The 27,957-nt window shown below is 43.6% G+C and overlaps 2 protein-coding genes and 1 long non-coding RNA gene across 23 annotated transcripts in view; 2 read left to right on the top strand and 1 right to left on the bottom strand.

The window, feature by feature from the left end:
• Nucleotides 1–80: 80 nt before the first annotated feature.
• On the top strand, nt 81–4,353 carry Dnajc9 (DnaJ heat shock protein family (Hsp40) member C9). The gene is made up of 5 exons (NM_134081.5): nt 81–387; nt 551–691; nt 780–1,034; nt 3,105–3,191; nt 3,513–4,353. The coding sequence occupies exons 1-5, from the start codon at nt 208–210 to the stop codon at nt 3,627–3,629; spliced, it is 780 nt and encodes a 259-aa protein (NP_598842.1). The 5' UTR covers nt 81–207; the 3' UTR covers nt 3,630–4,353.
• A 1,146-nt stretch (nt 4,354–5,499) lies between these two features.
• The window catches only part of Fam149b (family with sequence similarity 149, member B), a 35,334-nt gene continuing 12,876 nt past the window's right edge, over nt 5,500–27,957 (bottom strand). For 6 of the 21 annotated variants that reach the window (NM_001024512.2, NM_172379.3, XM_006518330.1 and 3 more), the window contains 8 exons: nt 25,541–25,728; nt 14,537–14,661; nt 13,378–13,481; nt 10,992–11,216; nt 10,468–10,591; nt 10,108–10,227; nt 7,170–7,242; nt 5,500–6,074 (listed from right to left, as the gene is read on the bottom strand). In NM_001024512.2, the coding sequence (NP_001019683.1) occupies nt 6,007–6,074; nt 7,170–7,242; nt 10,108–10,227; nt 10,468–10,591; nt 10,992–11,216; nt 13,378–13,481; nt 14,537–14,661; nt 25,541–25,728 (1,027 nt within the window). In that variant the 3' untranslated portion in view covers nt 5,500–6,006. Of the gene's footprint in view, nt 6,075–7,169; nt 7,243–9,538; nt 9,594–10,107; nt 10,228–10,467; nt 10,592–10,991; nt 11,217–13,377; nt 13,482–14,536; nt 14,662–20,426; nt 21,146–23,340; nt 23,376–25,540; nt 25,729–27,957 lie in introns of those variants that run through there. The other 15 variants (XR_001781077.2, XR_001781074.1, XR_003950809.1 and 12 more) reach the window with 10 other exon arrangements.
• Nucleotides 19,676–24,742, top strand: Gm30054. The gene is made up of 2 exons (XR_383232.4): nt 19,676–22,777; nt 22,927–24,742. It is a non-coding gene; the product is annotated as a predicted gene, 30054 (long non-coding RNA).

Genomic DNA, 27,957 nt, shown 5'->3' with positions numbered 1-27,957 from the left:
CCACCGCCGTCTCATTTTACTTCGCGGGCGAGAGCGAGGCTGCTTTGCGGCTGCCGTAAAGTGCGGCTGGCCCCGCCCCCGGCGCTTCTCCTGTGACGCAGGCGCCCAGAGTTATTTGGGCGGGAAAAGGCGGCCGGCGGTCCGCTGTCCAGCAGAGCGGCTGTGGCTACAGCTTCCCCGGGTTCGCGGAGCAGCCTCTTCCCTGGCATGGGGCTGCTGGAGCTGTGCGAGCAGGTGTTTGGCACCGCCGACCTCTACCAAGTGCTGGGCGTGCGGCGCGAGGCTTCGGACGGCGAGGTCCGACGCGGCTACCACAAAGTGTCCCTGCAAGTGCACCCCGACCGAGTAGAGGAGGACCAGAAAGAGGACGCCACCCGCCGCTTCCAGGTTTGTGGGCCCGCGTTCGGACTGCTGCCCGGACTTGTGCTCTCGCGGGGCCCCTGCTCCTAGGACAGCGCACTGCTGATCCTCGGCCTGGCATTTTTCAGCTTTTCTAGCTGCCCTGTTTCGGTGGGAGGTTCAGGATGACTTTTGGATACTCTGCTTACAGATCTTGGGAAGAGTCTACGCGGTTCTGAGTGACAAGGAACAGAAAGCAGTGTACGATGAACAGGGGACAGTGGACGAAGACTCTGCTGGCCTCAACCAAGACCGGGACTGGGATGCATATTGGAGATTACTCTTTAAAAAGGTAAAGAGCTTTAGTGGCTTTGACTAATTCTCATCATTCAGTCCACAAGAACAATTCGCGAAGTTAAAGCAATCTTCTTTGTTATTAGATATCGCTAGAGGATATCCAAGCTTTTGAAAAGACATACAAAGGCTCCGAAGAAGAGCTAAACGATATTAAGCAGGCCTATCTGGACTTCAAGGGCGACATGGACCAGATCATGGAGTCTGTACTTTGTGTACAGTACACAGATGAACCCAGGATAAGAAACATCATTCAAAAAGCTATTGAATCCAAAGAGATTCCAGCCTACAGCGCCTTCGTCAAAGAGTCTAAACAAAAGATGAATGCAAGGAAAAGGAGGGTAAGTAGTGTTGTTCCTAGCACATCTCAGCTGCTTCAAAAAAGGGTCTCGCTGTATTCACAGCGACGGAAATAGACTGCTGCGATATGACTGCTTGACCTGCAGCATTGATCTAACTAGATGACCAGGAAGAAAGCCCTGATTACTTTGGTATGTTGTGCTGAAAATGATTCCACTTTATGGACTGTTTGAAGTCACCCTCAAGTGATTCTGAAAAACTTTTCACACGAGGCAGTCCTTGTAGCTTTGCTGTATGGAGCCTGGTTACAAGGCTGTGGGCCTTGTGTGGTTATTGAACAGGTAGAAGATGGCAGTGATTGTGTGCTGTTAAACATGTAGAATGGCGGGGTGGTGCTCCCAGTACTTGAGCACTGAGGAAGCTAACTGAGGATTGCCACTTTTGAGGTCAGGCTGCGCTGTGTGGATCCGTGCTGCATTGGTTGTCTAGTACGTGGGAGGTCCCTAATTCTCCAAAACTGCCCAGAAGAGGGGGAGAAAACAAAAATTAAAAAAAATTCTGTAAATACATATAGTTATTTCACACACACACACACACACACACACACACAAGGGGATGGAGAGATGGCTCAGTGGGCATGTACTCCTCTTACAGAGACCCAAGTTCAACTTTCAGGACCAAGGTTGGGTGTTGTGGCTCACAACCGTCTGTAACTCCAGCTCCCAAAGATTTGACACCTCCGGTTTCCATGTAACCACTGGGTGGTCTCTCCTGTCCCCACTCTGAGGAACACAATTGCCTACACTTGAGGATTGGGACTTGCGGTTGATTCTTCATCCCTTCATCCCTGTCTAACCAGGAAGAGTGGGGATGTTAGCTGAGGAGTTGAAGGAAGCAAACAACCCTGCTTACGCTCTTTGGGAAAGTTACCCCAGACTGCTGGTAAAGCAATGGTTGCTTCGTCTTGGCTTTCACGATTGGAGCTGACTGGAGAGCTGGCAATTTAAGATGTTAGGTGTCTGGTGGGTACTTGAGTTGTCTTTTGTGTGGCTCAAGTGGATGGGCAAAGACCTGGAGCTTTTAGTACAAGAACATGCAGAGAGAAAAACTAACTTTAGTGTTTGGGGTGAGTTTAAGGGCCTGCTTTACAGAGAAGAGACTGCTATGCCTTTTTCATGGCTTGGAGTCACAGCTGTTGCTTGCTAATCATTTTCGCATGTAAAACAGAACAGCTGTATTAGATCAGGATTTTGGTTTGAGAAACTTGGAGTTAGAGGGGAAATGACAGTTTGAAAGCTGTGTAAAGGGATTGAGGAATGCTGAATTTTAAGAGACGATAATAGAACAAAACTTGTTTTTTGTTCTGGAATAACAAGATCCCAATTTATCCTTATTCCCAGTGGTGATTTGGAAATTTTTACAATGAGTTAGGGCCTCACAGTTCTTGCTGTTAGCTGTTGTGGTATTTTGGCAAATTTTGTTAAATGAAGATAGCTTTGAAATCAGGTAAAGAAAGGCTAAAACTGAGTTTGCTAATGTTTTTTTCTGACTACTCAGAAAACATTTTAAATTTGTGTTGTGTGTATTTGCATGTGTTTGTGCCTGCGTTTGTGAGTGCATGAGTGTGGGTGCCCTCAGAGCTGTTGATTCCCTGGAGCTAGAGTGACAGACAACCTGGTGTGGATGCTGCGCATGGCCTCTGGAAGAGCAAGAAGTGCTAACAGCTGGGCCAGCTATCCAGCTCCAGAGAAAGCCTTTAAATCATTGCAGCTCACTAGGCTGCTGTGTACAAAATGGGGTTTCAGATGAAGATCCTGAAGTGCCTGGTACCTGGCATCCGTTTTGACGCTGTCCTTGGCTATGTGACCCTTTGGGTCCCCTAGTAGGTTCCTTTGTGTCATCATATGGTTTGAGATGCTGACGTACTTGTGCTCTAGATTTAGGAAGTAGAATGGGGATAACATAGAAGGACTTCCTGGAGTAAGACTGCTTCCATGAGCAGTTCCTAGACCTCCAGCTCTAGGAAGGGGCTAATGTTGTCTTTAAGGGGTAGAAAAAACGTATTTCTTACTTCTTGATTGCCATGGAGTCTGATAAAAGCTTCTGTCTAGGCTCAGGAAGAGGCTAAAGAAGCAGAGTTGAGCAGAAAGGAGCTGGGACTGGAAGAAGGAGTGGATAACTTGAAAGCACTCATCCAGGTAAAGGTGGCAGGCTCCCCTCACAGGCCCCTCTCACAGTTATTTGTACACTGTTTGGAATGTATTTCAGGATTTTTTTGTTTTTGCTTTGTTTTTCCTTTAAGGTACACTTACACATAATTTATAGCATCTTTTTGGGGTTTGAGAATGTACAAGTCAGAGAATTGCCACCCCCGCTCCAAGCTGTACAGCTGTCACCACCACAGAGGAAGCCCGTAGCCATTGTTAGTCACTGGGGTGCTTTACTCCAACCCCTCCTAATGATGAAATGCTTTGTCTCAGTGTTGCATATTGAAAGCTATATTTTAACTTCTCAAACAGAGCAGACAAAAGGATCGGCAAAAGGAAATGGACAGTTTTCTGGCTCAAATGGAAGCAAAATACTGCAAACCTTCCAAAGGAGGGAAAAGAACAGCACTCAAGAAGGAAAAGAAATGATGGAGTTTTTCTCTTCCTGAGTCCTTATGTGTCAGTGGTACAGTGTAGACAAAATGATGACAGCCATTAATGTAACCTTTGAGAGGAGTTGTCTGTCCCGCCTAAGCCGAGCAGGGTTCATCGACCTGATCTTAGTAGTTTCTAGAATTCGCCTAACACTGTGTGAGGGTTTCATGTGAAGGATGTGTAGTGGTGATAGTTGGGAGGGTGGGTCTGACATTTGCTTTTGTGGGCCCCTATTTAGAATATTAGTTTCTCTTGCTGCTGTGCATGCACTGACGAGAAACACTCCACCTATGGAGAACATCCTCAGAACACTTGCTGAACCGCTGACTTCTAAATAAATGCTACCGTGCTTTTGGGTCTTAATCCTACACGGATCTTCTTTTCTTGGTCTACTGTTAGGTTTTGTCTTCTGTCCTTGCAGTAGGAGACGTCAGTGTTCATATTATTGCAAACTTTTCATAAGACTGTATATGCTAAATAAAGAAGAAATGACAAAGGTCTGGTGGATTATTTAAATGACTCCATTGGTCTATGAAGATAAAGTGTTTTATTTAAAGGACTTAAGTAACCTAGTCAGCATTGTAACAGACAGGCTGGCTTTGGCACACATCCTGTCTTTGCAGGTCACAGGCTTAGGCATTTCACTGGCCTCTTTTGAACTTTTTATCTACAAGAGTGAGAGCCAAATTCATTAAATTGCATTTATTAAGTACAGCAGGATTTTTATGTGTTTTGAACTGTTTTGTGTGGCTTCAGATGAGTCTCTCTATGTAGCTCTAGCTAGCCTGCGATTTGCTATGTAAACTATAATCAGGTTTTTTGAAGATGAATACTAACTAGCTTTAAGGGGACACATACACAAAAGGGTAAGGAACTAGGCTAATGACCTGAGGGTACTCTGAGTCATAGCTGCTCAGAAAGGCCACGAATGTAGATCTGATAACAGTGTATTCATTGTACAGACTTCTGAGAAAGATGCTCATTACATCTTGAGTTGATAACTGTTCACTATAGTATGTGGTATATTTGTTAAGACTGTTCAAGTCTTCATTTGTATCGTGCAAGTAATAAGCCTCTTTCCATTGAGCATTATAATTTAAGGTGGACACATCACACATTTAGTTTGTGATCACAAGTACAATAGAAGTATTTAATATATAACTCAGTGTGGGTTATTTGAAACATCTATTTCATGGCATAAGAACTTGGAATGGTTTAAGTCACCTTCAGTGGACAACCATTTGAATTTAGCCACTTTGAAAATCAGTAATGTCAAAGTGGTGTGATAATTAAGGCAATAGTGGCATTTTAATAAGACAGACTCAAGCCACAGTTAACACCACTGCTGCGTTCCCAGCGCTTGAGGAGCTGTTGGTGCTACTAGAGGAAGCCCTCCAGTTCCACTGCTCTTTGAATGGAAAACTGGCTCAGTGAAGTGCTTACAAGTATGAAGACCGAGTTCATACCACTGACAAAGCAAAACAAACCTGTCTTTGCGCACAAATGAGGATCTCCAAGTTCAGTGAGAGATCCTATCTCAAAACATGAGAAACAATTAGGAAGGGCACCCAGTGATCTCTGGCCTATACATGCACGCACACACAATTGCAAACATGAGCACACAAACCTGATGTGAGGCTGATCTAGGGAAGAAACATTAGTTTACACCAGTGTTGACACCTTTAGTTAGGTCTTAATTCATTCTGCTTTTTAACGAAAAGGCTTGGCTAGCAAGGTTGTTCATCAGATAAAGGCACCGATCCCATTCCCACCCCGCCAAGTTCGATGATCTTAGTTCAGCACTGACTATACTCCTCCCCGCCATTCATACACACAAAAATACATCTAAAATGTAATAAAGAACTTAAAGTTTAGGAATGACATTTATTTGATGAATATATCAGATTGTTGGCAGCACTTTCTCCTAAAAATATGTTAAAACTGAGTGCAGTTCTCCAGGAATCAATATAAACAGAAATATTCTGAACCCAGTGATCTGAATCATTTGTGTGTATGTAATCTCACTGAATTGTACAAGAATTGAACTGGTGATTAGTTACAGACAACATGAGCAGTGATTTGGGGTGGTTTTCCATTGTCAAGTCTTTGGGTACAATCTTTACTGCCCCATGGAGTAGGTTAACTAAAGCTGAAAGAAGACAGTAACTGCATGCAGAACAGTTAGTTACCAGTGCAGTCTTTGGCAGATACTCTGTAGTATTTCTCGGACACTTGTACCAAGATAACTTGACGGACCAAGCTGCTGTTTGCAGGAGCTGTGCATCATCCGGTGCCTGAATGCTGGGGCATGAAAAGCCTCCATGTGCTCCCAAGTCTGCTGCAACCTTGCAGGTTCTCACTTGCCCTGTGGTCATTGCCTGGTTCTAGAGATGGGTCCACCTCTGCTCTGAGGTTTTGTAGACCCATGTGACTGAGGACCTGTCGGATACAGAATTGCACAGAATAACAGTAAATAGTCTATATTTGATAATAAAACATCACATGCCGTGGACTTTTACATAAAGTAGTAGTTGGATGTTAAAGTTGGATATGGTCTCTAAGTACTGAGAAGTGTGTATTCACCAAGACATTAAAAACCATGTTTACACAGTTCACCCTATTTAGAAAACTGCTAGAGTCTAAGAAGTAAAAGAAAGCTGAGTGTGGTGTCACATACTTTTAGTCTCAGCACTGGGGAGGCAGAGGCAGGAAGATCTCTTGCTATTTCAAGGCCAGCCTGGTCTGCATAGTTGTTCCAGGGCTGTCAGGACTGAATAATTGAGACTTTGTCTCAAAACAAAACCAAAGCTGTAGCCTAGTTTTGCTGAGAACCTACTCATTAAAAACTGAGATGCTCATTTCAACAACTTAGGTGTTAAAACTAATTAACATCTTACTCAAAGTGTAGCTGAATATAGTAACTAGATTGGAAGCTTAAAAAAAAAAAAAAAGATGCTGGATAGTGGTGGCATATGCCTTTAATTCTAGCACTCAGGAGGCAGAGGCCAGCCAACCTGGTCCACAGAATGAGTTCCAGGACAGCCAGGCTACACAGTGAAAGCCTGTCTTGAAAATCAAAAAAAAAAAAAAAATTTACTTATGCATATGTGTGTGTGCCTGTGAGTGTATGCCACTTGTGTACAGGTACAGGTGTGGGTGCCAGAAGAGGGAGTCTGAGCTCTCGGAACTGGACGTGCAGGTGGATGTGAGTTGCCTGACATGGATGCTAGAACCTTAGGCTCTCTGGAAGAACAAGTGCTCTTAAAACCACTGAGCTATTTTTTTTTCTGGTCCCTCAAATATTTTTGTTAAAAACAAACAGTATTTACCTTAAAGATCAACTTACTTGTTATTAAAAACAAAACAGAAATCAGGAACTTTTTTGTCTTTGAGCAGTTGGCCTTTCTTTTATACCCATTATGATGCTAAGATGATTTCCCTAGATGGGGGACAACTAAGTCTAGAGAAGCCTGCAGGAAAGGAAGATATGTAGGAATAAAGAAGATAAAAGCAAGAGCTGCAGCCCATCTGTACCTGCAGAGCCCCTGCCAGGTCGGGCCTGATGAGGATACTCAGATGCACATGAACTTCGGTACTGTGTGTCTGGCTAAAAGAAGAGAAAAGGCATCTTAGGATGTAGCTCAAAAGATACTTGTCTGAGGCTTACAGAGTATATTCCTTCCTTTTCTGCTGCTTTGTTAAAACACCATGAGCAAAGCGACCAAAAGAAGGAACAGTTTGTTGAGTCCATCAAGGCAGAGAAGCAGAAAGCATGGTGGCAGGAACAGCTGAGAAGCCACATCTTCAACTGCAAGCTGGAAGCAGACATCTATCTAGCAATTGGTGGGAGTCTTAAACTCTCACACACCCTCAGTTGATAAAACTTCCTCCAGACAGGCCATACCTCAACTGCCCAAATAGCCTCACTGGCTAGGGACAAAGTACTCAAATGCCGTAGATTATGGGGAACATCTCACTCAAACCACCACACAGAGGAAAACCTTAACGTTAACAATGAAAAACTCATCTGCCAACCTGTATTGAATTCCGAGTACTCCAAGCTAGATAGATGGTCACAAAGCAATTTGCTAACTTGTAGGAACTTCATGTACTACAACTGTATTACTTCGTCTTTAAGAAAACGTTAGCATTTACAAATCCATATGGTGTAATGTTGCAATCAGATAGAAAAAGATATTTTATTTTGACTCCACTGTGTTGGGATTGCAGGTTTGCAACACCATAGCTGGTCAAGATAATGCCATCGGAGGTTACAGGGTGCCATTTAAATAGAATCAACACTGTTGTGAGGGGAAAGTACCTAGAGAGTCCATCTTCTGCAGCAGTTTTCAGAATGGCAGCATCTGTAGCTCATGTACCCAACCTGACCCTTGAACTATCTACTAACAGTGGTGGGAGCTTGTAGTTGTCTGTTTCACAGGGCTCCCATAACAAATGACCACAACGTGGGCAGCCAAAACAACAGAAAGATGAGAGATTAGCAGATTGCTTTAGGGACCACATGGTAGTGATTGGAGCGGCTTAACATGGCTGTCGAAAAAGTAAAAAGTAGAAGCTTGGTGACTTTTCTTCAATAAAGCTTTATTTTCAAAACCAGGCAGTAGCCCTTCCAGGGCTCATGGGCTGAGGTTTACTGACTCCGAGCCTAGACAAAAGCACCAAGGAACAAGGTTATAGCCAACAGCTCCAGGCCTAAGGCTCAGCACGCATACTTTCAGTTATATCGAGCTGCTACTTAATCTTTATGGTAGGACATGGGGAAAATGATGCTAAGGCAGGCAATTTTTACTGTTATAATAAACTTATTTTTTAAAGAGACTTTGAAGTGTTTTCATATGTTCAGTTTTATTCCTAAGGCAACTAAAATTAAATTTTGAAAGGAAAGAACATATAGAACATAAACACGGCTTAACAAATGTTCTGACTCTAATTATGAGACCGTTCAGATGCTCTTAGGCTTCCAGGATTTACAGTGAACCTATGGGCCAGGGCTTCGTTTCTCTTTTGGCTTTTTCTGTGCCTTTCCGCCTAACTCAAGCGTCAGGAAATTCTGAGTTGAATAGTGCCCTTCAAAACTCACATCATCTTGGAACTTGTGAATGTGACTATTTTTGGAAACCCATTTCTTCGCATGAGTAATCAAGGTGAACTACTGTTTTAGAGTGGACTATAAATTCAATGGCTGCTATCTTTTCATTTTTATTTTATTGTAATAAACATGTTGACTGCATGTATCACCAGGAAGTTACATTGTGAGCTGCCATGTGGGTGCTGAGAATCGAAAACACAATTTTTTAACCATTTAGCTAGCTCTAACCCCAAATGTCTTAACCACTGAGCTAGCTCTCTAACCCCAACTGTTTTTAAAATTACTTCCTCTTTGTGCCTATGAGCAGTGTGAGTGTGTGCCCACACGAGTGCACATGGCAGGGTCCCACCTTTGGTGTGGTTCTCAGGAGCTGCCCACCTTGTTTTGGCAACAGGGTTTCTCACTGAGATCTGGGGTTTATCTATTAGGCTAGGCTGCCCAAGCATTGCAGGCAACCACAGAAGCTTTAGAGAGGCAAGAAAGGTTCGCTAAAGCTTACAGAGAGCTCCCAGTTTCTGTTACTGTAAGAGTGATACATTTCTGTTGTTTTGGCTGCCCACGTTGTGGTCATTTGTTGTGGGAACCCTGTAAAACATAGAAATACAAGCTCCCACCACTGTTAGTAGATGGTCCAAGGGTCAGGTTGGGTACATGAGCTACAGATGTTGCCATTCTGCAAACTGGAGCAGGACACAGAATCCCTGGCTAAGCACTCGGTGTGAGCTCAATCATTTCCCTGTGCTTGGCAAGCCCTCTTGCCACAAAGCAGATGAGGTAGGAACCACGTACTGACCTACAGGTGTGCAAGGTCACATGGCCCCAGTCCTCAGGAATTTTTCAAGTACTTCCTTAAAAGTAAAAGGGCTTGTAAGTGCACGACAATTGAGAAGGCAAGCGTCAGCATTTAACACAGCCATCAGAAAGAGGGTCAACTCAGCTCACACTCCGAGTCCTCCACCTGACCCCACTTTACTGTGTAAAGTGTACAGGAGCAGGGAGGACAGCACAGGCAGGTAGAGCAGGGGGCAGTGGTGCTTGTAGTGTGCTTATGTTCAGAGTATGCTGCTGAGATTTTTATTTTATAAGTAGGGCATTTTACCACCAAAAGAATGAGGCAGGGCACCACTTAGAATTTTAGGAAGATATACCTAGAATGGTATTTTATCATTAGAACATCCAACTATTTGAGTTAATCAAGCCACTAGATAAGTCCTAAGTTTGCCAAACATACCCCCCCCCTTCTTTCCCAAATTATCAAAGACAAATAGGAGCTTGAGGCAGGATTAGGAGTTCAAGAGCAGCATGGGCTGTCTGAGACACTGTGTCAACCCCTCCAAACCAGATAAACAGGAAGCACTTTACCAGAAACGACTGAGTTGTGTTGGGTCTAGAGAAGACAGGCAAAAGGAGCCTCTCTTGGGGCTGCTGGTTAGGCTCGTCTACCACTGCACTTCGGGCTCGGCTGGAGTCACCATGGGATTTCTGCAGAGGAGACGAAAGTCACAGAAACAGCTGTGTCCTGGGAGCTGCACCTGTTCCATAGTAACCCTGGCCCAACATCAGCTGCTGTGGTACCCACTCCTAAGCAGCTCCAACTTCGCTGCCATGGCCTAGAACCCGGTTTGTTTTTGTCAGAGGAGAGTGTGGTTCAAGGTAAGTCCTACAGAACTACTGCTGGTGAGAGCTCAGAGTAAGCCCGGGAAGGCGGGGTGAAAGGCTTACTGTTGGCCGCTGTGGCCCCATGGCGCTCAGGTGTTCTACTTCAACTGTTCCAATAGGTGGCAGCAGATTGTTCCGACCCAAGGTCATTGGAGAGGGAGAAGACAGTGTGTCTGCTGTCACTGGACTGAAGATCCCAGCAGCAAAACCGATATGCAAAAGTAAAGTTGTAACAACACAAAGTGATGAGAAACTTAGTAAAGTCAGTGTGCTCAGGAGGCTTGAAGCCACCCAGATTTTCAGAATAGGGGCAGCAAAGAGGGATTTTTCCCTTTCTCTCTTAAATTTCACAAATATAACTCTTCAGCTGTATCAACAGAATAATCTCATCCAGTTTTGTATTTCACCAAAACTTAAGTAAAACTCTGAGTTGGACTAAACCTGCAGACAGCACACTGTATGACTGCGTGGTCTTAGTTTTGGGCACAGCCTCAGTCTAGTCTTCTACTGAAGCCTGTTCTATGACGATTCTCACAATTACTGACACTAGCTTTACCAGGTTCCCAGAGTCTGCATTTGAAACCTACACCCGGGGTCCTCTGAGGATTTCTTCTACAGGCCATGGTGTTCCAGCGCGTGAGTGGCTTGTGCTGATCGGATGAAGGGTACGTGGTGGGGGATTGCGCCTCCTGGCAGACTGCGTTGTATATGACAAAGATGATGTACTAAGCTCCATGGCACGGTTTGGCCAATTTCGGTTTGAAAGGACGGAACTGGACCCAGGCCTCGTAAGTAGCTTGTCATCAAGATCTCTAGTGGCAAAATCAGAAACCCACAATGAAAATCACTATGTAGAAGAAGACAGGGCTCAGGGTAAAGAGCCTGAGACATTCAGGGAAGAAAAGGGCAAACTGGCTTCCAGAAGCTTACCTAAGATTCAGAGTGAGAGGCTGTTTTTAAGATGTGGGGGCTTGTTACACAGCCTAGGCCAGGCTGGAATTTGAGATCCTTCTGCTGGCCTGTCAAGTGCATGGATTGTAGTGTGTCTGTCCATGACAATGACCTGTTTTAACTCTAGCTTCCTAGGATGGAGATTTGGGAAAGCGCCCATGACCCACTTGCACAGTCACTTGTTCAGTTCTAGGAAAGGCAAGGCTGACTCAGTGCTTCTGACTCAGGGGCCTACAGGATGGGAAGCACTTTCTGAGCTGACAAAGTATCTTCAGGGTTAGATACTGAGGCGTCACTGTAGCTCTCATTCTCATATTGAGGATAGTGAGTTAAGTTGGCGGGGATCCAAAACCCTCCTCTGAGTTCTGTGGACACTGCACACATGGTGGAAACAAACCATTTAAACACACAGATAAGAGAAACGTCTAAACTGCTGGCTCATTGGAACCTAATTACAGTTTAGTCTGGAGCCTTGAAGCTGGGAACAATCAAAAGGTCCCAGCCACATGCTGCCCAATAGGAGCAGAGCAGTGGATCCCTGCAGGAAGTAGCTGCTCTCCATCAATGTCCCACTCTGTCGCCTCCTCTTCTGTCTGTGGGTTCAACTGCCATCTCTTGCTAGGTGACCTTTAAGTCAGTCGCCGAATCTGGTCTCTTCCACATTCTCTCTAGGTGGCCCATTACTCAAAACAGAACCCAAAAGAAACTCATATTTCCCATAAAACAAATGTCCTGAGCTTGGAATTCATGTTTTTACTTTGATTCCTGTTGCTACATTATCTGCTATTCCCCGTCCTTCGTCCTCCTTTGAATGGTGGGGATGGAATGCTTGAGAGAGATCACGAGCTCCGCTGTGATCCTGCACTAGTGCTGACTGCAGACCCCACAGCTCTTGCCTGAGTTCTGGTGTGTTCCTTACTCTCCGTTCCTTCTGACTGGAGTCTGCCTCAGCCCCTAATGCATGGTCCCCAGATGAAGCTAGCTTTGCTGGTGAGACTGTTGGGTACTTTGGCAGTTTCTCAAATATTAAGCACACACCTGTTTGGCATCTTCTTGCTTCTAGGTATTGACTCAAGAGAAATATGACTATATGTCCTCAAAAATGACCTATGCAAAATACATATAGTGCCTTTCTGCATAGTAAACCCAACCCAGAGGTAACCTAGTGAACACAGCGTAAATTATGATGCCCAATTACAGTGGTCATGTACAACACATGGACAAGTACCAATGTGACATTCACAGCTGATCACATTTATTCATAAATAATAATCTAACAATATTGTCGATGATCTTTGATTGGAAGCATTGAAGTTCTAAAAAAATTACTTTTTTGTGAGCCAGATGTGTTGGTGTATGCCTTTAATTCTACAACTCAGGAGGCAGAAACAGGTGGATCTGAGTAGAGGCCATCCTAGTCTATAGAGTGAGTTCCAGGACAGCCAAAGCTACATAGAGAAACAGTCTCTCCCCCGCCCCCACAAAAAATTCCTTTTCTGTGTGTGGGCATGCACATGTCAGTGTGTGTGTGTGGTCGGAGAATACTTCTTTGAAAGCCAGTTTCCTTCCATCATGTAGGTCCCCAGAACCAAACTCAGGTTGTCAGGCTTGGTAGTGGGCACCTATAGTCACTAAGCGATCCCTCTGGCCACCAAGCACTTAAGTTCTGACATCTTACACTTCTAAACCAAAACGGTCTGCTTCTTCCTAAGTATTTAATAATTCCCATCTCCAACTCTTGATCATCTGAATCCCTAGACACAGACTCATCAGAGAGTCTTCTCCTTTGGGACTACACAGCACTCCATCCGGGCAGCTCTCACGTGACTCTTAGCCACACGAGGCTGTATGAGGACAGGTCGGGTACCCAGTTACCAGTTCTCAGGCAGAGAGACCTTGCCCCTTAAATGTGTTCTCCCTGGATGTGTCTGGCACTTGGCGGCGCAGAGATAACCGAGCTGCTTTCCCTTTTCCTCAGCATTCTACTTAAGCTCTGAATGTGTTCCAACTTGAGCTTCTTACAGGAGCTTGTCCATCAGGGAGAGATTCCTTGGCTGTAGAGGCATCCCATGAATCAAGAGGCCACTCACGTTTGGCTGATGACCGCTTGCTTGACAGAAACTCATCTATGTCAAAAGCAGACAGTGGTTGGTGAAGATACCTGCTCGATTTGCTAAGTTTGCAAAGTTAGTGTTTCCAGTTAGGTTATTTATCCATCCCCCGCCTTGTGCCTTAACTTTTAGAAGAGTTGGCCAGTAGCCCCCAGAGGGCACTGTCAAGAGAACAGGGTTCTTTGTTGTTCTGTATTTCTAAGTGAAAGCTCATCAATTCAGATGAGAGCACTTAATGGTCACTCTCAGGGGAGAGAGGAACATTATTATTGCTTACAAGGGAAAAGAAAACCTGAATAGTAAATCACAAGCAAAATTTGGAACAATAGAAAAAATAAGTGCCAGAGGCAGGCGGATTTCTGAGTTCGAGGCTAGCCTGGTCTACAAAGTGAGTTCCAGGACAGCCAGGGCTACACAGAGAAACCCTGTCTCGCAAAACCAAAAAAAAAAAAAAAAAAATAAGTGCAAAGTAATGGTCTTTTTTATCTGCGCATGTCCTGAACTCTTACTTACTTTTAACTAGCCTGGAGCACTGGTTCCAGTCACTGTTCTTTCTGAGTTTTCTTTCTCTTTCTCTCTCTTTCTCTCTCTCTCTCTCTCTCTCTCTCTCTCTCTCTCTTTTTGGTTGGTTGGTTGGGCTTTTTTGCTTTTGTATTTTTAAATTTTTATGACAGTGTCTCTCTGTGTTGCACAGGCTGGCTTGAAGCGATGGCTCAGGTAATCTTCCTGTACCAGCCATCTGACAGTAGCCAGAAGTTCAAGGTGCATGTCTCCCCATGGCCTATTTAATAACCTAAATTCCAGTTGTTCTAATGTCACCTCTTTTGTCTTAAATATTTTTTCCTTCTTTCTCTCAAAAACTAGCAGTAACCACTTCTAATCCCAGCACTTGAGAAGCTGAGGCAGGGGGATTGTGAGTTCAAGGATGGGCTACACAATGAAACCCTCTCTCAAATAAGTATGTTGTTATGAAATTTCTGGCTAGAAATAAGGCAACCAAGGCAAACACCCAAGCAAGCTTCCTGTGGCAAGAACAGTGCTGGATTCTCACAATCCGCTCTGGGGCTTACCGGACTTGAGGTGATAGACGGCACTTTAGACTGCGGCACTCGAGGTAAGACCAAAGGATGCTGTTCGTTCAGCACATAGGGACTTCCTGAATCCAGTCTGGTAATTTCAACGTTACTCTCATCATCTGAGCAAAGGAACAGGATCTATTATCCATAGGCATCTTCTGATGTAAAGTTCTGAGAGAAAAATCTCCCTGACAGCTAAGTAGTCTCAAGAAAGGCTTCCCTTAGATCTGCAGCTCACCTGCATACACCCGTGTAGTTATAACCCGCAAGCTCAGAGTGCAGTTTAAAGTGGTTCCGTGCTGACAATGGCTGGTGGTACCAAGCAGAGGGTAAGCTGAGATCTATGACAACCTTTGGAACGTTTTACATCAGTGCTGCCCAATGTGGTGGCCATAAGCGGCAATACCATGGGACTCTTAAAATGCTGTATGCAGCAGTCTAACTCTAGAACCTTGAGATCATTAATCCTGACTTCAGGTCCCACAGACAATGCCAATGAAACTAGAGAGCGTTAAAAATCATGTTTTCTACAAGGAGAGCAAGTGCCCTGGAAACAGGGCATGCGCCATAGCACTATCAGCTCTGGACAGACACCAAATGTACACCAAAGACTGTCTCACAAACCAACCAACTGGAAAAAAAAAAAACAAAACAAAACCATAACACCCTGAATATATGAGTAAGTGCAAACTATAAAAAGCAAATTTTAGAAAACACAATAAATCTACAAAACCCCCTAAACAAAAATGTGAGCAGAGGGTTAAAGACATGAAATCTGGGGCTGCAGAGACAGCTCCATAGTTAGCAACACCTGCTGCTCTCTAAGAGGACCCAGAGTTTGGCTCCCAGCACCCACATCAGGCAGCTTACAAGCACCTGAAACCACAGCTCTAGGGGTCTCAACCTCCTGGGGCTCTGCAGCGCCAGCATATGCACTTGCACGCGCGCGCACACACACACACACACACAAATGTAAAAAAGGGACAATCTTAAGTAAATGCTGAAAGTTTCTTCTGTATGCAAATTATACCTTAGTTTTAAAACGTGCACAAAAATATCTTTTTATACACAAACAAAAAAATTAGAGCTAGAAGAAGAAGATTGACAAGACTGAGCACAGAACTTGTGTCCGAGCAGTGGCACTAGAGTCACCATCACTTTGGATAACTGTTGTCTACTGAACAGTGACCAACCCTCCACCTTGGTAAGCGCACTTTACACATGTAAAGAAATGTGTAAGGATGTTCACAGCATTAATGTCGTTAACTGCCAAATTACATTGCACTATTTTAAAAACAAACTGGTATTCAAAATTTTTGTAGTTCAGCTGGGGTGGTAGTGGTACAAGTCCCAGCAATTGGGAGGCAGAGGCAGGCAGATCTCTGTGAGTTCGAGGCCAGCCTGGTCTACAGAGTGAATTCCAGGAAAGCCAGGGTTACACAGAGAAACCCTGTCTGGAAAAAACAAACCAAGAACTGTTTTGCATTCCATTTCTTTGTATGCATGTACCTGTACCGTGGGGCTCCTAGGGAGTCCTATCAGAGGACACCTTGACAGCTGGCTCCTTTCACCAGGTGGGCTCTGGGGACTCACACTCAGGCTGGCAGCCTTGGCAGCAAGCTCCTTTACTCTCAGAGCCTCACCACCATGAACTGGGATTTCTGCACTTTTCAACATTAAGTATAATTAAAAATGAGCTTGAGGACAAATCATGTTTCCCAGTGAAACCAGTATGAACTCTTGTAGTCTTCCCTGCCTCTAAATCGTTTCCATTATCATCATTTGGTTCACTATCTAACTCAGAGGTGGTCCATCTCTTTATAAACAATTAGCAGTGAACCTTGTTCCCCATTAGCAAGTCAGGGTCAAGCCATGGTAATGATTTAAAGCTAAGTATTTTCTTCCTAGTGATTGAGAACTGTAACAAACAGAAGCTCTGAGGCCTCCGAGGGCTCTAGTTAGCTCTGTGTATCTTTAGCATGGCTGAGCCAAAGTGCCCTGGGTGAGGATGGCAGGGAATTAAGTTTTATGTGCAAACAAATGCTGAAGCTCCTGCAAGAAACTGAGGCCCTTCTTATCCATCTGCACTTGTGAGCGGTAAGAACACCGGTTATGGGCTGGAAAGATGGTTCAGTGGTTAAGAGCACTGGCTGCTCTTCCAGAGCACCTGGGTTCAATTCCTAACACCCACACAGCAGCTCACACTTGTCTTTAACTCTAATTCCAGGGGATCTGACACCCTTACACAGACATATGCAGACAAAAAACTAATGCACATAAAAACCACTGGTTGCACTACTCAGTTTTATACACTTTTGGCTTACAGACAAACATAAAGCAGAACAGATTGTCACGTGACTAAACTGCAGGCTAGTTTTTTTGTCAACACAATTTAGGGTCACCTGGAAAGAGGGAACTCAATTGAGGAACTGCTTCCATATGACTGGTTTATAGATATGGATCTGCAGCATTTTTTTGGATTAATGATTGATGTGGGTGGTGCTACCCCTGGACAAATGATTCTGGGGTGTATAAGAAAGTAGGTTAAGACTGCTAGATGGCTCAAAATTGCTTATAACTCTAGTCTCAGGGGGTCTCACACCACCTTCCTGGCCTCTACAAATATTGCATGCAAATGGTGCATAGACATGCATGCAGGCAAATACATGTACACATAAAAATAAAATAAAAATAATCTTAAAAAAAAAAAGGGGAAAGAAAGGTTGAACAAGCTATGGAGAACAAACCAGAAGGCAGCACTACTCCATGGCTTTTGCTTCAGTTCCTACCTTGTTTTCCCTGGTGACTAAGACCAGGACAAATTCCACCCTTTCTTCCCCAAGTTGCCTTTGGTCATGGTGTTTATCACAGCAACAAAAGCAAACTAGATTAGCTTCCCTCCTTCTGTACTGGGAGAAGATGTCACTCTATTGGTTTGTTCCAGGCCAGTTTGCTCTCATGCAAAGAGCCACTTGGTCTATGGGAGCCCTGCATGCAAGTGTTATCTTTGCACCAAGTACGGGAGTGTTCTTTTACAGGCTGTTCCCAGCTTCCTTTAGTCTGGAGGGCAGAGCAAAGTGGCACTGAGAATGAATAACTGTCCTTGAAAAGGGTTTGTCAGCCGGGTGTGGTGGCGCACGCCTTTAATCCCAGCACTTGGGAGGCAGAGGCAGGCGGATTTCTGAGTTCGAGGCCAGCCTGGTCTACAAAGTGAATTCCAGGACAGCCAGAGCTACACAGAGAAACCCTGTCTCAAAAAACCAAAAAAAAAAAAAAAAAAAAAAAAAAAAAGGAAAAGGGTTTGTCTGGCTCTGTGTGACAAAAGGGCACTCTCTTTCAGGGCCTTTAAGTCAACTCACTGAATTTATATTTTAGAAATAGCGTTTTATGTTGCCAGGCCTGATTTTCAGTTCCTCATCTTCCTTCCTCCACCAAAGTGCTAAGATCTAGGTGTGCGCCACTACAAGCTAAGCAGCTGCTTTATCTCCCACTGGGTTTGTCTATGAAGGGGTGGGGAAGTGAGCGTGTGCACATGCCAAGGCGAGTGCGTAGGCATGCGCAGAGGTCAGAGAGCAACGTTAAGGAGTCAGCTCTTTCTTGCCCCATCATGAGATTGGGGGATTGGACAAAGGTTATCAGGCTTGCACACAAACATTTCTACCTGCTGAGCCCTCTCACTGGCCCTGACCAGGTCATTAAATGAAGAGTATTAGTTCTGTTCTCTTGGATCTCAGAAGGGAATACACATAGACAACAACAAACACAGCAAAGGTTGGACAACTGGAATTCACAATAGCTGAGAGAGTATGCATAAATAAAGTCACATTAGAAAAATCTGGGGGGAGATGCTACTGATATTGGCATAGTTTATCACATGACCTACCAATTCTATGTGTGTGTGTATACACAAAAACCATCAACTACCCAAATAACTGAGGGAAGGTTTTTTTTTCTTTTCCTTTTCTCTCTCTCTCTCTCTCTTTTATTTTTGAGATAGTATCTTTGTATCCTTGAATTCGCAGAGATTCTCCTGTCTCTGTCTCCCAAGTACTGAGAAGTAAAGGTGTGTCCCTCTATACCTGGTTTAGGGAAATGGTTTCTTTTTGTTTGTTCATTTTGGAGGGAGGAGGGACAGGGTTTCTCTGTATAGCCCTGACTGTCCTGGAACTCATTCTGTAGACCAGGCTGGCTTCGATCTTCTGCCTCCCAAGTGGTGGGATTAAAGGGGTATGTCACCACTCCTAGCTTTGGGAAGTGTTGGGTTCTATGTAGTTAAGTGGGTTGAAACTCCCGATTCCCCTCCTTTGCCTCTTATGCTGGGATCATATGCATATACCATCACGCCTGGCTTATTCTTACATAAATTTAAAACAAAATTAATCTGTGGTGTTGGAAGTCAAGAGGGGCTTCTGGAGTGTCGGTAGCATTCTATTCTGGATTTGGATGCTGTTCATTCAGGAATATCTACTTTAAAATTATTTTATTTGTATGCAGTATTTGGTATTGAACTCAGAACCTAGCACGTGCTAGGAAAGTGCTCTAACACTGAGCTACATCCCCACTTCAAAAGTATTCGATTTGAGGCTGGAAAGATGGCTCAGCAACTAAGAGTACTTGTACCCTGCTACCTAGTCAATTTGAGCCCGATCTGTATGGTTTCAAAAACCTATTTGCTAGACGTTTGCTCCTGGACAAGATGCAACAGTGACAGGCTTTACTCACTCACTTGCTTACAACAGCCAATAAAGCCATGAAACACGGGCGTGCGCTCATACAGTGGACAATGGATAACAATGCAACAAATCCTGGAAATGTAAACAAATAAGATACGGCCTACAATTGCCTAAGATAATTTCCAAGATCAAAAACTCAAAAGTAAAAGACAGGAAACTACAGCTCACAGTGAGAGGGTGTCAGAAGACCGCAGGTAGTGACAGATTTCAAGTTCCTCTACCTCCCACCTTTTGCCAGGGTCTCACTACATAGTCCAGGTTGGTCTTGAACTCAGCATCCTTCTACTTCAGCCTTTGAGTATTGGCAATACAGGCGTGTAATAAAACACCCAGCATTATTCTATTGTTTCAAATTATGAGATGGAGGCATGGAAGTATAAAGATCCTACAGGTCAACTCTGAGCTCACACCAGTGACGTACAGTGAATAAAGTTAGTAGCTTAAAGCGCAGACGAGACCGATGAATGAGAAGGCACAGCATGCAGGGTCACAGAGAAAACAAAGGGGAAAAAAGAAATTTCAAGCAAGGTTGGGGTTTATTAAAAATAATTTTATTAATATAGATTTGAGTATGGGCATTAAGGGGGAGGAGGAGAGAGACAGAGGCTATTCCAGGCAGACAGACACAACAAAAGCACAGTGGTACACATACCCAGGGCAGCATGAGCTTCAGAGAGGATGGCCTAAATTATTTGAGGGCTCTGTAATGAGACAGATCCACTTCTAAGTGCCCCAAGTCATGACAGACGATTAGAAAAAGGAAAAACATAAAGAAATAATAGCTGAAAATGTCAATGAAAGCGTCTTGGATGTACAGAAACAGGAAATCCAGCCACTTCCACCCAGAAGAAACAGAAAGAAAACTACATCACAGTACATCATCAAACTTCTTGACACTAGCAATAAGGAGAAAATATTGCAAGTGACCAAAGGCTGAGTGTGGTGATGTGTGCCCTCCAACCCAAGTCTTGGCAGATATATAGGGACAGATGACATCAGGTGTCTTGTTAGAAGTAATGCAAAGCAGAAGGCCATAGACAGTATCTTTAAAGTACTAGGAGGTAAACTGTTGATAGACTAGAGGAAATTTAAATACAAAAAGAAAAACTAGCAGATCTGTGCCCAAATAATATTAAAGAACATATTCAGACTAGTCTTTCAAATATTTTATTAATTTTTTTATATGTTTGAGTGTCTACATGTTTGTGCACCACATGCATGTAGTAAACAGGGAGGCCAGAAGAGGGCGTAAGATCCTCTGGAACTGGAGTTACAAATGATTGTGAACCACTTACCATGTGGGCACTAAGATCTCAACTCTTTGCAAGAACAGCAAATACTCTTAACCACTGAGCCTCCTCTCCAGCCCCAGGTGAGGTGTGTGTGTGTGTATGGTGCGTGCGTGCATGTGTGTGTGAGTGTGTGAGTGTGTGTTATGGCAGTTTCCCTAGCACTCAGTGCCATTTAGAAACCCTCATCACGCCAAGCCCCTTCTTTTTCCATCTCCTGCAACTTTATGTCTGTGCTTTTGTCTGCTCTGAATGTCTTACATGAATTAAACAATACATTAATAATATATGTGACTGTCTGTCTCCTTTCATTTGGTAGATTTTCAAGGCTCACCCATGTTGTAATAATGGATGGGTACTCAATTCCTTTTTATGGATGAATAATGTTCTGCTGTGTGGTGTACTAGTCTCTCAGGGTTGCTTTAACAAGATCACAGGCTGCGTGGCATACACAATAGACACTTATTTTCTCACAGTTCTGGGGTCCAAGATCAAGCTGCCATCAGGGCTGGGCTCTCTTATGGCTTCTTTCTGGCTTGCAGATGGCCACCTGCTTGCTGTGTTCTCATTCGGCCTCTTCTCTGTGCATGTGTGGAAAGAGAAAGAGATCTCTGGTGTCTCTTCATTTTCTTATAAGGACACCAGCCTACTGACTTATGGTGCTGCTATCCCACGGCCTCACTTAGCCTCAAGTACCTCACTAGATACCCTAAAAGCACACTGAGGGCTAGAGTGTCAACAGGGGACCTTTAGAGGGCACACAATTTACCCTATAACACATGCATATGTAACACTGTGTTTCTCCATTAGCTGATGGACACCTGAGTTTCCACTTTAGGTCTTTTTCTGACAGTGCCTCTATGAACACACATGTGGAGGTTCTTGTGTAAACAGGGTTCTCAGTCCCCTTGGTAATATACTTTGTAGAGGAATTCCTAGGTTATATGGTAATTTAACGTTTTAGGAACTTTCCACAATGGCTGTATATCTTTAATTTCCACCAGCAATTCAAGAGGGCTCCATTTTTGCAATTCTTTCCCCATTTTGTTTATTCTTAAAAGATTCACATTTTAGTAAAAGTCATCTCTTACCTACCCCACCCCCCACATACATGCACACATATACGCACGCACACACACTCGCGAGCACACACACACCCTAGCGAGGACAATGAGGCATTTCACTGTGTTTTTTATCTGCATTCCCCTAATGATTAATTGATCTACACCATCTTTTCATATGACTTCTGACCATTTTTAGATCTTTGGTGAAATATCTGTTGAAGGCATTTGCCCAGTTTTATAAACTGGGTTGTGTCCTTTTTAAAAATTAAGTTGCAGTTCTTTCTCTCCTCTGGATACCAGCTCCTAATCAGGTATATTATTATAATTATACATATGTATTATAATCATATATCGTATGTGGTTTGTCTTTCACCATCTTAATGTTTGTGGACATACATGTGCCACCGCTCAAGTGTGGAAGTCAAAGGACACCGTGCTAGATTTGTTTCTCTCCTTTATATAGCTTCCAAGGACTGACCTCCGGTTGTCAGGCCTGATGGGCAAGCGCCCTTAGCCACTGAGTGTTCCATGGCCTGCTTATCCACTTTTGAGTTAGCTTTTGTAAATAATGGGGTGTGAGGGTCCAAGGTGACTTTTTTTTCTGTATGGGATCCACTTGCTCCAGCTGCATTTATCGGGAAGGCGTCACCTGCACTGACTAATCTCCGGAGGCAGCCCTGTTAAAATCCTTCAGAGTAGGTGTTGGGGTTTGTTTGTTTTTACCACATGGATATATCTGTCCCCTGGTAGTCTTTTTTTTCTCTCTCTCTCTTCCTTTGCTAGTCTTAATAAAAGACGTATTTTAAGTATTTTAAAATTCAAAAAGTGAGTTCCTGACTTTGTTCTTTCTCACTACTGTTTTGGCGGTGGAGGGTCTGAGCAGCTCCAGAGGACGTCAGCAGCTGCTTGCCTATTTCCCCAAACACGCCGCTGGACTGGTTCTGCATCTGAGAGCCAAGCACTCTCTCAGCATCTGTCTGTTCACACTCCCAGCTCCGCTCAGGCGTTGGAGTTTTGATAGGGACCACACTAGACCTACAGATCTACTTGGAAGTACTGTCACCTCAACAGTGTGACGTCTTCCAACCCATGGACACGGGCGATCTTTCCCACGCTGCTTTAGGTTTTGGTCTTCTGTAATTTCATATGGTGAGTTTTTGTTTGTTTCAGTACACACCTCTTCCATTTCTAGAGTTAATTTTTATCCCTAAACATTTTTAGTAGGCTAGGAAACTGGCAGTATAAAAGGAAGAGGAGGATAATTAGAGACATAAAGATATTATTTATGTTTATTTTAGGTGTCCGTGTACAATGTGCATGAAGTGCCTGTGGAGTTCAGTAGCGGGCATGAGACTCCTCCTGAAACTGATGTTATAAATAAATGAATTGCTTAACTCTGTTTTTGACTGGCTGTCTTTGAAAAATAAACTTGCCATGAAAATCAGTCACAAGGATTTGTATACAATCCTTGTATACACAGAAATAGAAGAGGACCCTTTCTTAGTTTAGCCTCCACAGGAAAACATAGCATTGGCCACTATCTTGACCTCAGTCTTGTGAGATCCTAAGCAAAGGACTCATTAAGTTGTTCTAGTCTTTCTAATCCACAAATGTGTAAGATAATATTATGTGTTATTTAAAACTGTGAGGTCTGAAATAGTTTGAGTGGTAAAGAGAAACATAATTTGTAACAAAATATTTATATATCTTACCATATAACCCAGTCATTCTAGTATTAGTCATTTACCTAGAGAAACAGAAAAATGTACCCCTAAATTCTTGTACATTATAGTGTTTGTACCAGCTAAAGTGGAAAGCAATTCAAATGCCCATCAAAAGGTAAATTGATAAACTGTGGCTTCATGAAATAACACCCAGCAATAAAAGGAATTACAGATGCACAAAGCAAGGTAGCTAAATCTCAAATCCTTATGCTGAAATGGAAGAACCTAACAGAGGAGTCATCTAATTTCTGTCACTGCAAATTAGTCAGCTTTTGTAGATGTCTGTGAGAATGGAGTTATGTGGTGTGTCCTCTGTATTCGTTAGGGTGTTACTGCTGTGAAGAGACACCATGGCCACAGCAACTCTAACAGAGGAGAACATTTAACTGGTGCTGTCTTACAGTTCACAGGTTTATTACCATCATGGTGGGAAACATGGCAGTGCGCAGGCAAGCATAGTGCTGAAGAAGGAGCTGAGAGTTCTCCATCTGGATTGGCAGACAACAGGAAGAGGCCTGGCTTTAAGCATTTGAAACTCCAAAGACCACCCCCAATGATACATTTCCTCTAACAATGCCACATGTACTCCAACAAGGCCACAAGTCCTAATCCTTTCAACTAATGCCACTTCCTCTGAGCCTCTGGGGGCCATTTTCATCCAAACCACCATATATTCTGTCTGGCTTCTCTCAGCAGAAGCATTTTTTTGGGAACATATACAACATATAATGACAGAAACAGGGGCTTATAAAGGACATGAACTTTTGGGAGTGATGGATGGTCACTGTACTGACTGTGGTGAGGGCTTCACAGGTATATACTACATAGAACAGAACTTCCCAAACTTTCCACTTCATGTACGTGAGGTGTCACGTGTGTTAACTACTCTTCACTCAGACAGTCTGAGAAGCACGCACTACTTACATGGCCTCCTCACAGATGTGTCGGAGGAGAAAGTACAAACTCTGATGACCACAGATGAGGCCTCATTACTCCTCTACCCACGCTCAAATATTTACTAAGTTCTTTGCTAGTCTCTGTGAGAAACACCAACTTTAATCAGACTTATTTGATATAAAAAAAAAAAAACTTATCTGGTCTCTACCTAGTTTCTGGCACATAGTTCCTAAAACCCTTGGAGTCTTCAATGCAATAGTATCTTCCTATGTTCTGAAAATATGGATGGTGGTTGGGAGAGTTTGAAGAGTTTCAGGTTAGTGACAAGGGAGAGAGTTAATTGACAGTGGGAACCAACCGTGTGTTCAGGTTTGGAGCTTTTAGCCCTATTCCCCTGACCTGTGAAGGTTGAACTGATCAATGGCCAATTATTTAGTCAGTCATGTTTACATAATGAGGATTGTAAAAACCCAAATAAAGGCCTTCCAGACTACTCAACACTTGAAGGTGCTTGGAGGGTGGTATGGATACACCCTTTCTGTCTCCCTTACTGTCCTTTGCACCTCTTGTTTGGCTGTTCATCCATATTCTTTGTGGTATTCTTTACAAGCCAGCAAGCCTACGTTTCTGAGTTCTGTACACCACTCCAGCAAATTGATCAAACCTAAGAAAGGGTTCCCGTGACTTCTAATGCTTGACGAGAAGCCCAGATCAGAGCTTGAGGCTTCAAAGTGTCACACGAGGTACGAGGTGGGATGGCTAAGCTGTGGGACTGAACCCTTGGATCTAAAGCTTCTTCTAGACAGTATGAGAACTGAGCAAGAGGGCACTCAGATGGTGTATCAGAGTCTATTAAGTAAGTGTGGGGATACCCCTATACACTTAGTGTTAGAAGTGTTGTGGTGTGTGTGTGTGTGTGTGTGTGTGTTTATGTGTGTGCAGACAGGAAAGAAAGAATGGTTTCGCTCTCTCTCCTCTCTAAGCACTGCTCTAGTAAAGCATTTAAGCCCTGACGTCTTAGAGCCAGACCTGATAGTACAGGCTGGTCAATGCCAGCTACTCAAGAGGCTGAAGCAGGGGGTCATAAGTTCAAGGCCTGCCTGCCTAACTCAGAGAAACCTTGTCTCAAAATTAAAAAGCAGAAGAGGGGTTGTGTTGTAACTTGGTGGTAGTGTTTGCCTAGTACACACAGGGTGCTGGGTTTGAGCAGCAGCACACACATACAAATGACTGACTGGGGTCTGTAAGTCATCAATAGTTATTTTCACACTGGTGTCATGAGGATCCTTACCAGAAGCACATCCCTCCCAGTGACTACGCGTCAACTGCTCCATACAGCCCACAGCCTTGCTCCACACGTTGTCAAACACATGAGCAAGAACATCCTCTTTCATGCAGTGAAATGGCGCAATGGGAGGGTACCCTAACTTCTGTTTCTCTGTAGCTGCTTCTGATTTGTTTCCATGAAATCCCTCTTCCCTGGAATAGAAGCAAGAGGGAAAGACTTCATGATTATTCTCCCCTAAGCACCACCACTGTCCGTGACACTCGGAAATGTGCTTGGTGCGCCTGCTCCGCCCTCCTCCCCTCAGCTAGCGCAGCACCTGAAGCTGCCTTGTGAGGTAAAGGAGTTCTCACTTGAAAAACCTGGGTTCCTTCTTGACATCTGTAGAGTAGACTCCTGTAAGTACAATTAGTGAGGGCACCTGCTTTGCAATGTGAGCGACCAGGTCCACCATCTTCTCAAGAGCTTCTCTATTCCACCAGGGAAAGAATACGCCATTGAATCAGGTAGTAAGGATACACCTGCTTTCCTTTCACCCTGATAGATCGCACAGTAGCTCATCACTGTCTGACATTTTATATCTTCATGAATTTAAATGCTTGTTCTGCACATAAGAACTTTCTGTTTGTCTTCCTTTTCCTGATTAATCCTTAGTTCTTTTCTTATTGATGTATATTTTAAGCAAATTAACTCTATGAACGTAGTGCATACATTTTTGCCTCATTTGTCACTGTTTTTGACTTTGTGTTTCTTTTTCCTATGCAGAAATGCCACCTAATATCATCATTTAAGAACTTCTTATATGACTCAAAGATTTTGTATTAGGTTTTTAAAAATGCATTTGAACACTAAAATAGTGGCACATAATTTTAATTCCAGCACTGGGAAGGAAGGTGGATCTTTGTGAGTTCAAAGCCAACACTGTCTATATATCAAGTTCCAGGCCAGAAAGGGCTATATAGTGAGCCCTTGTCACAAACAAACAAACACTTCCATATTCATTGAACCTATATGATTTGATCAGATAATACAAATTTTATGTGTGAAATTTATATTTAAATTTAAATTTATATTTGTAGAAAGGGGCTGGGCAGTGATGGCGCACACCTTTAATCCCGGCACTTGGGAGGCAGAGGCAGGTGGATTTCTGAGTTCAAGGCCAGCCTGGTCTACAAAGTGAGTTCCAGAACAACCAGGGCTACACAGAGAAACCCTGTCTCGAAAAACAAAAACAAAAAAACTGTAGAAAGATTAAATTAGGAATGTGACTTTTTCCTGGAGGTGTCTCTATTTGTTAGAAGCTGCTTGCTAAAGCTATCACATATACTCATTTCCTGCAGGCATTCTCATTTATGTGTGAACATCAATATCTTCAGTTTGCAACATTTTCCCCCATGGTTCTGGAGTTTCAGCCCAAGATCTTCTGCATGTTGGGCAAGTTTTTTTTTTTTTTTACCACTGAGATATATAGCGCTAGCCTTTTAACTTTTTATTTTGAGGCAGTGTCTCCCCAAGTTGTATAAGCTGGCCTGATCTCACTTTATAACTCAGGCTGGCTTTGAACCTGTGACTCTCCTCGGCTCCGTTTCCTGAATAACTGTGATTACAGGCCTGTTCTAGAAGGCCAACTTTAGTTAGTAACATTCTAAAGGTCCACCTATTGTGTCACTTTACAAGAATATATTTTGGTAACATATCTAATAAGGCTGCTGAACTTTCAAAGTCTTGCCCACATTACCTGAAGACTCACTTCGGTTTACTCTCATCAGAACAAAGGCAAGGTGCCCTAGGGGCACATGCCCGCCATTTGTATCACATTTTAAGTCAGTCAGTCAGCTTCATTCTTCATAACTTAGGAGGAAGGACCAAAGGGGCAGACTTTTGATTTGAGAAAAACCAGACAGAAGTAGATGAGAAAGACCAGGGAAGGAGGGGGTCTCTGGAAAAATCAAACACACTAATTCCAATCCCCTCACACACAGAGCTAGCTCAGTGGTGTGTGGTACAGCAGTCTGCCTGTTTGCTGGCTGTAGGGCAGTGTGCACAGCAGTGAGCACAGGAGTGGACATGGCTGTAGAAAATACCACAGGAAGAAGAGATGTCTATAAGCATATGACACAATCACCAGAGGCAACCCCACAGCCTAACACCATGCAGGCACTTCCAGATATGCTGTTATAACTATTGGTTCCGGAAATATTATTGTTTTAAATAAGGGGTCATTCCCCATTAACTATTTTTGTGTGTGCTATGCGTGTGTGTGTGTGTGTGTGTGTGTGTGTGTGTGTATGTGTGTGTGTGAGTGTGAATGTGGATGTGTGCATGCCATGGTACACAAGTAGAGGACAACCTTAGGTATCAGTCTTTGCCATCTGTCTTTTTTGAGATGGGATTTCTCTTGTTCACTAGTAGGTATACCATGC

This window comes from Mus musculus, chromosome 14, assembly GCF_000001635.26.
Source record: "Mus musculus strain C57BL/6J chromosome 14, GRCm38.p6 C57BL/6J".
In the NCBI taxonomy this organism is placed as follows: Eukaryota; Metazoa; Chordata; class Mammalia; order Rodentia; family Muridae; genus Mus; species Mus musculus.
Note: the sequence above shows the minus strand (reverse complement) of the source record. Positions and strands in the feature narration are given on the sequence as shown.

Excerpts from the sequence above, each read along its gene's own strand:
- Dnajc9 (NM_134081.5), top strand. The coding sequence starts at position 208 with ATGGGGCTGCTGGAGCTGTGCGAGCAGGTGTTTGGCACCGCCGACCTC. Across the intron at positions 388-550 it reads ACGCCACCCGCCGCTTCCAG|ATCTTGGGAAGAGTCTACGC; the intron begins GTTTGTGGGCCC and ends CTCTGCTTACAG. Across the intron at positions 3,192-3,512 it reads ACTTGAAAGCACTCATCCAG|AGCAGACAAAAGGATCGGCA; the intron begins GTAAAGGTGGCA and ends CTTCTCAAACAG.